We start from the raw sequence: 12408 nt of genomic DNA on the forward strand, positions 1-12408 counted from the left end.
ACAACTAGAAACAAGAAAGTTTGTTCTACTGGCGACGGTTGCAAACGCGCATCCAATCAGCAAACGCCTTTGAGCCACGTCATGCGGTGGCAACATTGAAAATAGTTCATCATGGCGGATAACAAGAATATGGATGACACGTGTATAGAATCCAGGTTGATCGAACTCATCCAGTCTCACGAATGCCTGTGGGACTTTAATTCTTCATTTTATCGAAGAAAAGATAAAAAAGCGCAGGCATGGCGTGAGATTAGTGAAAGTCTCGGCGTTGATCGTAAGTACCATTTTTAGATTTCTGGATATAGAATGTTGATTGTTTTTAGTTTGGTAACGACAATATTGATTTAAATATAGCTAAAGTACTAAGTAAAAAATTCCACCATCTCCGAACGTCGTTTCTGAGGATTAAAAAAAAAGTAGATGACAGCAGGCGAAGTGGATGTGGAGAACACGAGATATATAAACCAACGTGGGAACATTGGTCGTCTATGAGTTTTCTTTTAAATTCATACAAGAAAACGATGTCACCGCTGTCGTCATACGATGTAATTATATAAGTTATATATATTTTATATATTAAAGTAGGTAAAAATTAATTAAATATAGCCTATTTCTATTTATAGTTAAATCAAACACAATCCACTTCTGGCTGCATATCTGATGAGGCAGAAGAAGCAAATATAGATGTGCATGATGATAATGAAATGTTAAATGAAAGTATTTCATTGTCACCATGTACATTTGATGCACAGCCACCTAAGAAGAAAAAAAAGATGGCAGAAAAGGAGAAAGAAAATTTTTACAAATGTGCAATGAATGTAAGTTATTTAAAAATGTATAATTTATTTATTTATAGTTTACAGCTCAGAGTGAACAACTAAACAACTCAAAATTATTGAGTAAGTGTTCACTTTAGTAACTGATACTATAAATATTACACAAATACAAAGATTATTATTAAATAATATGACTGAAAACCTGATCTGCCTTTTCATTTAAGATTGTCTATTAAATATTTTTTCAGGCTCTCTGTAATGAACCAAAGAAGGATGTGTTCGATGAATTTGGCAATCTTGTAGCTGCCAAACTAAGAACACTTCCCCAGAAAAATGCCTTAGATTTACAGATGAAAATATTTTCACTTATTGTAGAAGAAGAAAAAAATATTATGAATAATAATTAATTAATAAATATCTTTCACTTATTGTATCAAAGTTGTATTTCTTAACTCAAAATAGTGTATCATTTATAATGACATAATCATAATAATTCCAAACTTTTTAAATATTTTTACATTTCACATTTATTATAAATAATTTTATAAACAAATTTCATCTCATTGCCATTCTACTTGGCCTACAGTATTAAAATATGTCTTGAATTCATCACGGATTGCTTTTGCCACTGTTGTTGATGGATTTAAATTACGACTGCTTTCCAAGGGTGTAAACTGTTGATGTTGCTCTCCAAAGTTGTCACTGGTAGCAACTGTGAGATAAGATTTTATTTTTCTTTCCCGTAACATGTTGTGAAGAACACAACATGTTAGGATGATTTTTGCAGCCTTATCCGGGGATAATAAAATCACTGTAGAGAAGACTCGCCAAACAGAAGTGAGGATGCCAAATGCATTTTCGACAACTCTCCTTGCTCTTGATAATCTAACAATAATTTCAATTTGAATTAAATTAAACAGTTTTCATTAGTTATACACTAATAATAATAATAAACTGTCTTAAATAATTAATATTAAATAGCTCTTTTACCTATAATTAAAGATGGATTTCTCAGCTGTCAACTGTTTCATTGGGTAAGGCCTCATTACTCGTGAAGACATACCAATTCCTTCATCCGTAACAAATACATATGGAATTGGCTGTCCTCCACTTTGAAGAGGACTATCTGGTGGAAAGTTTAACTTTCCATCATCAATGGCTTTCTTCAGATTTGATGCATTCCAAATCGAAGAATCACTTTGTCTCCCATTAGTGCCTGCATCCACATATGTAAATGAAAGATCTGCTCGCACTATTGCCATCATAACCACACTATAAAATCCTTATTTGGAAAAAATAGAGTTTTAGCAAACAGAATAACTGAGTACAACCTTAAATAATTGACTAATAACAAAAATACTACCTTTGTAATTATAATAAGCAGATCCAGATTGCTTAGGACATATGATTTGTACATGTTTTCCATCTATTGCACCAAGGCAATGAGGAAATTGCCACATTTCATCAAATTCCCTAGCAATATCTTCCCATTCACATACTGTAGATGGTACCTTAGAAAAATAAACAATTTTAAATTGATGTAGCCAATATAATAATAAAGTTAAAAATCAAAATAATATGAATTTCTTTAAGAGCATTTGAAATAAATTTTTTCTGCACAATTTTTTTTCAAATTAACATTATTGAGATATACCTTGTGTTGTATATTTGTCAAACATATCTTGATAGTAACATTAAATGTATTAAAACTGAATTAATACAAAAGTTAAATGCTATATTTGATATAAATCAAATCTGAATTTATGAAAGTTATTGTTAGATTTATTTGATTACATTTAATAATATACAATTGAATAAAATAAATGCTTACATAAAAGAAAAAAATATATCAATTAAAAATGAATTAAATCATTCAAGCTTTCTTCTGAACAACACTTACCCTCAAATATTCACTTTTATAAGATTGATAAATGGCATCCAAAACTTCTGGGATAATGACTGATATTGTATTATGGGCCACTCTAAATTGGTATGCCAAACTACGAAACGTTTCTCCTAAATTATATATGAACCATTTTAATCGTAAGATTGCATAAAATATAAATTAAATACAAAATATATTCTTACCGGTAGCTAAATAACGAAGTGTCAACGAAAGACGTTCTCCGGGTGAAATAGAACCTCGAAGATGTGTATCTTCTTTAGCTATTACGGGGGTTATCTTCCTTAAAATACTTTGGAAAGTATTTGTATCCATACGGATATATCCCCTATAACCTTCGGCATCCGAAAGCCTTAATTCGTTCATCAGCTGGTGGAAGCACGATTGTTCAGCCCGTTTATTTTCATTTCGCCAAGTTTTAACCCAGCATGAGCGTTTTTTCTTATTTTTTTCTTCGTGTATTCTCGCGAGCTGTAACAAAATTATCGCCTTTTTTCTCTTATTCATTTCAGAAAAGGAACTGCTTGCCATTTTAATAATAAAAGTGGCTAAAATTCCGTAAATATTCTGAAGTAGAAAGTAAAATGTCGGTAAACTCACGAAAGTAGACAAAAAACAAGCTACTGTAATTTTATTGGTTTATTATAGGGTCACGTGTTTCGAGTTGCAACTGCAACGAACAATGTGTGACCACGAGAAGACGCGCGCGACTCGCGCTTGTTGCGGTTGCGGTCGCCTGCGCGGCTGGAAGTCGCATAGTGTGACCATTGTTAAGCGCTGGAATAAAATGCAACAACACTATGTCAAGACTATATAATAGTCCGAATTTATCAAGAACAGAAAATTATTAAAATGTGTGATTAACTGAAATAATTGACAAAGAATTATACACAAAATATAACACAATTTAGACAGAATTTAACACAAAATATAAAATCTTATAAAACAATATTTCATATATATTGAAAAAGAATAGTTTGATAAGTGTTGTTTTCAATTTGGAATTAATTGGTATTTCTTTACTTTTTCTTCCATTCCGCAGTGTCTTTTCTATTAGTATATTAATAATTATAATTATTTATAATCTTAATATGCTTTTAATTAATAAAGAATATGATATAATAATTATTGTCTAACACGTAACGTATGATTTTGAAAAGTCGTTAAATATTTAACTGCAATATGATTAAATTTACCGTATTTTACGAACTATAAGACGTACTTTTTTCTTCGAAAAATTGCTTCCAAAATTCAGGTGCGTCTTATAGTCCATAGCGTCTTATAGTCCATAAAATACGGTAAATCAAATTCTGTATTGGCTTACGTCATCTTTTATGCATCTAGCAATCAATGCAATAAATAAATTTATATTGAATAACGTGAAATTGGCATCAATATTTTATTCTGTCTATGTACATTTAAATTTAAAATATATATATATATATATTTTTTAAATTTAAATTCTAAATTTTACTAATTATAATAAGTCGAGTTATCTTTAAGAATCTATTAAGTACTGTACATGTATAGGGCCTATAGTTAAATCTTGAATTTCAATACAGTATTTAAACGGTAATATTAAATATTTTGGGAACATACTATACCGAAATAATATCGAGTGTGTGAGTGATAGAAAAACAATGTGGTGATAAGGATGAATTTATGTTGCTTTAAATTAAGTTTTTCTCAGAATTTAATAGATTACACCAAATTTTATTCAATTGGTGTACAGGCGACTAAGTTACTTTTCTGAATAATTTATATTATTAAATTTAATATTATATAAAACACAGATACTCTTTTCTAATCATAAAAATTACTTATTTTTTATTTGTATAAAATTAATTCTTAGATTTCAAATCGAATTGCAATTTCCTGTTCTTTATAAATGCAATAAAAGTGACATTTACACTCTCAAAAGATGTTTATTATTTTAACAAAATAACGTTATGTTAGTGACAGAATCACGAAACAACGAAGAAGACTTCATGTCTACCTTAGAATATTTATAATATTAAATTTAAGTTAATAATATAAATACTCCAGAAAAGTAACTTAGTCGCCTGTATACCAATTGAATAAAATTTGGTGTAATCTATTAAATTCTGAGAAAAACTTAATTTAAAGCAACATAAATTCATCCTTATCACCACATTGTTTTTCTATCACTCACAAACGATATTATTTCGGTATAGTATGTTCCCAAAATACTAATATTACCGTTTAAATACTGTATTGAAATTGAATATTTAACTATATACATGTACTTATAGATTTTTAAAGGTAACTTGACTTATTATAATTAGTAAAATTTAGAATTTAAATTTAAAAATAAATATTTTAAATTTAAATGTACGTATAAAAGAGTGAAATATCGATTTCGTCTCATTCTACGTTATCCAATATGAATTTGTTTCCTCCATTGATCGATAAATGCCTAACAGATGATGTAAGTCAATACAGAATTCGATCCAAATTTGATCGTATTGCAATTTAATATTTAACGATTATTCAATAATCACACACGTAACGTGTCAGACAAAATTATTATATCATATTATTATTTAATTAAAACATATTAAGGTTATAAATACTTAAAATATGTTATTTGATACGCGTATTAATATCATGTGTATTAATTAATATATTAATAGAATAGACAGATTGCAAAAGGGCAGAAAAAGTAAAGAAATACCAATCAATTCTATCAATAAAATTGAATGAAAATGAATAATTTAATAAATGTTGTTAAAAACAACATTTATTAAATTATTCATTTTCATTATATATGAAATATTGTTATAAAAGATAAAATATATTAAAATATTTCTATAATTTATTGTCAATGATTTTTGATTATCACAGATTTTAATAATTTTCTGTTATCGATGAATCCGGACTATTATATGGTCTTACAATAATATTGTTGAAACTCATACTAGTGCTTAACGATCACTCTCATTAAAGATGATGGTCAGTTAATTATAAATATAAACACAATTGAGACAATCCATTTAGTAACAATGCGAGACCCATGTTAATAAATCGATCGATCGAGAAGTTTGCCAGTAATATTTAACTTAAAATGGATTCTCGTGGTCGTTGTCCTCATGAAATGAACAATGGTCATGACTTTAAAAAACACGTTCTGAAAGAGAAGGTTCTCTGGTATTACTTCAATATTGAAATATCTAGTCCCTACGATTGTAAAGTAAACTGTGGTTACCTACTGCAGTCGATTATCTGGATTTGAATTCAGTGGAATATTTCAGAGGTCGTCTGTATTGCGGTTTGTCATCAACCTATTTACCCCTATTGCGTGCATGGCTAAACTGACGATCGGCACAATTAAAAACGTCTGTGTAAGTGCCGATGAAAGAAAAAAAAATGAATAAAGCTATTATAATATTTATGTTTAATAATAACATGTCTGGTTTCTATATGAAACAATAAGGAAATATTATTAGATATATATCTATATAAACATTCATTCTTTCTGTTGTGTGCACTAAGACTCTTTTTTTCCATACCCAGATCGATGATTGATTGGATAAAATCACTGAACACTAGTAGTTGATTGGAGGTTTTCGCCATACCACTGACTGGCCACGTTTAGTTTTTCAGTTATTTTATTTGCTAACACTTAAACATGGCCGTTTTCCATTGAAAATTCTCTCTAAAAACATTCTCCTTAACAGATTGGTCATACATTGCATAGCTTTATTTCATCAACCCAGTTTTCAATACCCATCAAGTAGGTTCGAGCAGATCTACAAGAGGGGCGACTGGATGGTGGGAGACAGAACCCAACGTATCCAAAGCAGACCACGCATTAGTACTTCTTGTGGATTTACATGTCTGCATTCTATTCTAGGTCTTTAAAGTTAAAGGCTGAAGACTATACCGTTTTGGCTGTTATTAAAAAATATTTAAAACAGAAAACTAAAAAAAAATGATCAATGAGAAATGATTATATAATTTATGAATTACGAAATTAAAAGTTCATCAAAATTCAGCATCTGTCGTTGTGGTTAAACATAAATAGCTTTTGTTTAGTGTCCTAAAACTTTTAATGTTCAGATTCCGTGTGGAAACACGATAGATTATACGTAGATATTTATTGCATCGTCCTTGCATTCTGTATACAGTAATTACGGCAAATAACATCGATATTCAGATTTGAACTCCACAATCGTTCAATTGATCGTAACACGAAAGTAATATACAATCGATACATTTTGGGTTATAAAATTTAATTTGTATAGAATTTAATGTAAAGTAATGATACAAATTGGATTATAAAAAAATAAAGATGATACAGAATAGATTATATTTGTACCCTCAAAGTTTTACAAAGATTACAAAAATTATTTTCCTAATCTCTCTGATGTGGCTTCAAAATAATTATAAAATTGTCTCCTACTGACCTCAACATAATTAGAAGAACCGTCCCTGAAGTAGTCTCTCTACTGTACGTTAAGTGTTTTTTCTACCATTTGTGTCTTCATATGTTTTTTTTTTTTTTGTTAACAGGAGGTTGGTAGAAAATCGCGTGCTCCATTTTTTTAAAAAGTTTTTTCTTTATCAACAATGTTAGAAATATCGCGATATATTTCTGATCTCTAAATAATATGATTAATTGCTAGATTTTTTAAAAAAACAATTGACTATTTTAAGAAGATTTAAGTATTTTTATTTTAAAATCCAATATAATGTTACAGATTTTTGAATTTATTTTAATTTTTTTCTTTTTCTTTCATCAAATTTATTTAATTTTTCCATTATATCATCAATGATGTTACTAATATCCTGAAGAATATAGACTAACAAACTGTGGAAATTTTCAGTAATATATTTATGATCTAGTTTCTTATATTCTATGATATAACACCAGAAAAGATGGTATTTGAAATCGTGAATAAAACCTTTGTTCAGTATTTGATAGCGAGAAACTAAATCCCAGTGCAGGATAATCTTTTAATTCCCTCAGTGTATCTGTTTTTAATTGTCGATATTTTAAACCTATTTTCATATTTAATTTATCAATATATTTCTTAACAAAATTATCAGAGAGAAGCTGAAATTTTGCTATTTTATCCCAATTAAGATATTTTGAAAAATTATCCGTGAATTCTTCATCTAATACTTGATGTTCAGAAATTAAATTCCATTTTGCATGTTTAATATGTTTTTCAATGAATATATAATTTTTCCATATTAATCCCCAGTTTAAATTATCTGCCAATTCGGAAAGGAAGTCTCAACTTAAAGCAGTTTTTTGGCTTATAATCTCCCATTTAATATAGTTTTTGAAACTTCGGATGTTGTTTTCATCTATTGGTTAACTCTAGAATTTTTCCATTTGAGTGAACTAATGTGTGTATTCTATAAAAAAAAAAACTCAGATTAAAATATAGTTTGTATTTTTATATATAAATAAACATAGTATTGGTTACATCTTTTTAAAAAAAGTACAATAATGATTATTACAGTTAATTACTACAATTAACATAACCACATTTTATAAAACTTTCATTACATAACAGTATCGTTATCTGGTTAGTTAGTATAAAAAATATACAATAGTATTTCTTATTATCAGGTAATTTAAATAATCCAGCTTTATTCACAGCTTGTTTTAAACAAAGATATGTTTTACTCGAAACACAATGTATTAAACAAGTTTTTAAATTTTGTTTCCTCTTGTACAATAATATGTAACCGTATTGAGGGTATGATGATATCAGAAAATCTGGAAGAATTTAAATATAAAAACTATAATGCCCGGTTTTAATGAACAAAATTTTATTATAGGTTTAGATCCACGATACTCAACCTGCAACCCGCTGAGCTCTTGCGAGTGGCCCGGACGTGACCCGTAAATAATGCAGTCAAAATATAAATTTTGAAATTTTTGTAGCAGAAAATAGATTCGGTCACTTCGCCCACACTGCTGAGTCCCTTTTATCCTTTCTGTAAAAAAAAATGTGCTCAAATTTTTTCGTTGATAACTGAAAAAAACGGATAACCGAAAAGTATGAAAAAATACATCATTAGTATAGTATATTAATATTTCGCTATTAACGTACTTCGCGTTGAATTTTCATCGATGTTAAGCCTAAAAAGTTTTTTTTTAAAATAATAATCATCGTTAAATTATTTCTTTATTTTGTACAAAATAAAGACAAAATAGAAATTTAAACCTCGTTTAAATACTGGCCTCCCTTTCATGATTGAGCCAGTGTTGCCAGCTAAAACACGCAAAAATTTAACAATAATAATATTAAAGTAGCCAAGACATAGCCAAATATTGTAGCGCCACATCACTAGCGGACATTTAAATTTGCCGACTACAACCAAGGCCGTCTAGATGTATCATCTAGACGGCCTTGCTTCAGGGTTACGGCCTGTATCATCTAGACGGCCTTGCTACAACGCGGTCGGTTAACCGATGTGACGGTTGATCGGGGGTCGGATAATAGATGCTCTACTGTATTATTATAATTATATTTTAAGTTTAATTTAGTTAATACCAATTTTTGATAATTTGATTGATGTGATCAAAAGCTAATGGTAAATCATTACGTCTGTCATGAACATTCGGGGATATTTTAAATCAACTTCTATAATATAGCTTATATAATTCCTATCCGGGATATTACCGGTATGAATATCTAAAGCATTTATTTCATTCTCAGATAACCACCTGAAATTATTTACAGGTAAATAAGAACTCATCACAAATCCATAGAGATTATTAGCTTCAATTCAAACGATATAGTTATGTGGTTGATTTTTATAATAGGTTTTTGGAACACTTTTACGATGCAAAATTTTCCCATTGACTTAACATGGAGACGAGTTTCGATTCTCGATATCTCCCGTTTTAGGTCGAATTTTAAAATTCTGTCTCCGCCGCGACACGTCGTTTTACCAATTCTGTTCATGTGCTAAAAACGATCGAGGAATTACTTCGCAAAATCACTGCCGAAGAAGCTCGATCACTGCATTTCAAAAATCTATTTTCACAGATTAACAAAAAACATTTGTTATAAATGCAGACGATGGTATAAATAACAAAATTAATTATACTTATAAATAGAATTTTACTCTAAAAGCGAATCAATGTTATAACGATTAAACAGAAATCATTTAATTGTGAATAAACATTCTCTTAACTCGATTCGTTAAGCGTATTTTAATTATTCAATTAAATTAAATTGAGTTATTAAAAAATTTAAATAAAACCCCGCATTAGAGAAAAAATCGTTTTATTTATAGAAATTTTGTAAATTTGCATTCAACTGTTCTAAAATGTATGATTCCTCGAATGTTTCATGAAATTTTAAACTAGGTATTTCAAAAATAACATCTTAATTCTCGTGTTTTGTTTTGCCACCTTTAGATGAACGCTGCAATTGCTTTTCGTGAGCTTTGGCCAACAATTTGTTAATGCAGGTGTATTCCGAGTTTGCATCTCCTTCGTTTGATTTAGAAGTTCCGACTCTGTTTGACTTTCCTACAAAATAGTTGACAATACGCCTGTTGCTATATTTTTCTGCAACGATTTTCTTCTTTGAAATAAATTTTCTTTCAACAGCAGAATCCACGTCGTTTCGAAGGAGTACAAAGACTAATTCATTCTCAATTTCTTTGGTTCTTGCCATTTCTTCAATCGTTGCACGTTGTACTGCAATTTCATCTTCTTGTGATTGTTCTTTTACTTCATTGTCCTCCTTTGTCTTTGCTCTTTTGTTATTTGCAGGATCTGTCGACACTTTCTTTCGTTTATTACTTCTTCGGCCTGCCATTTTTTATAAATTACACTATGGCTAACGACGATTATTAATGAAACTCTGTTAAATGTTGCAAACAACGACAAAGGAAATTGTTGAATAAGAATTGAAATTCTTTGTTGATATTGTCTCAATAGTTTCGTAATTTATTTTTCGCTTATTTTGATTGAATCCTTTCCAAAATTAAACATAATTTTCCAATTCCATTCTAAACTAATATAAAATAAGACTAAATTAAAAATTATATAAAGTTAATGTTTACATTTAATTGTTTCGAAAGATTACGTTTTCATTAAGTGATCACATCACTCATCAATGACTGGATGATTAAAGCTAATAGAACACCGATCATGGGTTTGTGTCTGTCTGACTGCAAGAAAACTTTTTACAACGACACACTCGATCTCGTGTCACCCGAATCGATTTCAGTTTCGGTTTATTTGTGAGCGATCTGCAGATCGTATGGCTCGCTGGAGGATTTTCCATGAGAAATTGGTGCCTATTTAGATGATAATTAATAAAAGTAATCAGAATAAACTTTCCTTGTGTTTGGAATAATAAGGATAAGATAAAATTACTTCGAGTTTAGCCAATAATATTTTTGGTGAAAAAAATGGCACATTATCACGATAAAAATACATCTACCAGAAATATATATATATATATTAAATTTCGGTAATGTACAATACGTTTCATTTGATAAAATATTGTACTTGATAGTTCATTCATTTGCTTTCACTCAAAAAATATAATTTCTCATTCTTAACGGACAAATCTAGTAGTATATGAAGTACATGACAGTTACTTCAACGCAAAAGAGTACGCATTAAGGAAGAACAATGTGGAAAAATTTGTAAATTGATGAATAAACGTTTTATTGTAATATCAAAAACTATAATAAAATAATACAAATTGATATTACCTTTTAATTTTAGTAAAACAACACACAATTTTAAATTTTGATTTATATCAAGATCAATATCAAGTATAGAAACTTTTTCTTTTATATTATGTGTAATTTATTCTTATTTTTAGTTTAGAAAGGAATGGGGTAATTACATCTAATTTTCAGTCAATCAAAATAAGCGTAAAATAAATTAAGAAACTATTGAGACAATGTCAACAAAGGATTTCAATTCTTATTCAACAATTTCCTTTGTCGTTTATAACATTCAACAGAGCTTCGTGTAGTAATCGTCGTTTCACATAGACGATTCTGCAGAAAATGGCTGGGCAAATGAATAATAAAAGAAAGAAAGAGTCAGCAGAACTTGAAAATCAAAAAAGAGCAAAAACAGAGGAAGAGAATATAGAAGAACAAATCGAAGTACGAGAAATTGCTGCAGGATGTGCAACAATCGAAGAAATGGCAACTTTAGAAGAAATTGAAAATAAATTAGCTTTATTATTTCTTCGAAACGACGAGGATTTTGTCAATGAAGCGAAAACTGCTTCAAAGGAGGAGAAAATCACTGCAGAAAAATATAGCAACAGGCCCATTATGAACTATTTTGTAGGAAAGTCAAAGAGGGTCGGACATTTTAGATCAAACGGTGGTACAAACTCCGAATACACTGGAATTAACAACTTCTTAGCCGAAGCTCATTTAAAGACATTGCAGGGTTTATCTAAACGAGGCAAAAGAAAACGTCAGATCTAAGATGTATTTTTGGAATACTTAAAATTTCACGAAAGATTCTCAAGAGAATAATTTCGTTTAGAATCTTTGAAGGATAATTTACAAAATTTGTTTAAATAAAACAATTATTTACCTGTTCTCTGGTTTCACATTTGTCTCTTAATATTTAATTTAATTTGATTGAATTATTGATTTAATTTATTGCTCAACAAATGAAGTTAAGGGAAGTGCTTATTTCTGAGCAAACGTCTTTCGAGAAGTTTTTTCATTTTCCACTGGATTGCAGCATCCAAT

General features: G+C 29.2%; 2 protein-coding genes across 2 annotated transcripts; one reads left to right on the forward strand and one right to left on the reverse strand.

Annotated features, from left to right (window-relative positions):
- Positions 1-478: 478 nt before the first annotated feature.
- On the forward strand, positions 479-1214 carry LOC136971166 (uncharacterized). Its single transcript, XM_067265640.1, has 3 exons — positions 479-545; positions 624-818; positions 1025-1214. The coding sequence occupies exons 1-3, from the start codon at positions 489-491 to the stop codon at positions 1181-1183; spliced, it is 411 nt and encodes a 136-aa protein (XP_067121741.1). The 5' UTR covers positions 479-488; the 3' UTR covers positions 1184-1214.
- A 63-nt stretch (positions 1215-1277) lies between these two features.
- On the reverse strand, positions 1278-3242 carry LOC136971167 (uncharacterized). Its single transcript, XM_067265641.1, has 5 exons — positions 2865-3242; positions 2677-2792; positions 2140-2287; positions 1767-2058; positions 1278-1661 (listed from the first exon to the last, which is right to left on the reverse strand). The coding sequence occupies exons 1-5, from the start codon at positions 3208-3210 to the stop codon at positions 1337-1339; spliced, it is 1227 nt and encodes a 408-aa protein (XP_067121742.1). The 5' UTR covers positions 3211-3242; the 3' UTR covers positions 1278-1336.
- Between the last annotated feature and the right edge of the window lie 9166 nt (positions 3243-12408).

The sequence above is a fragment of the Centruroides vittatus genome, unplaced genomic scaffold, assembly GCF_030686945.1.
Source record: "Centruroides vittatus isolate TY-2023 unplaced genomic scaffold, ASM3068694v2 contig_2346, whole genome shotgun sequence".
Lineage (NCBI taxonomy): Eukaryota > Metazoa > Arthropoda > Arachnida > Scorpiones > Buthidae > Centruroides > Centruroides vittatus.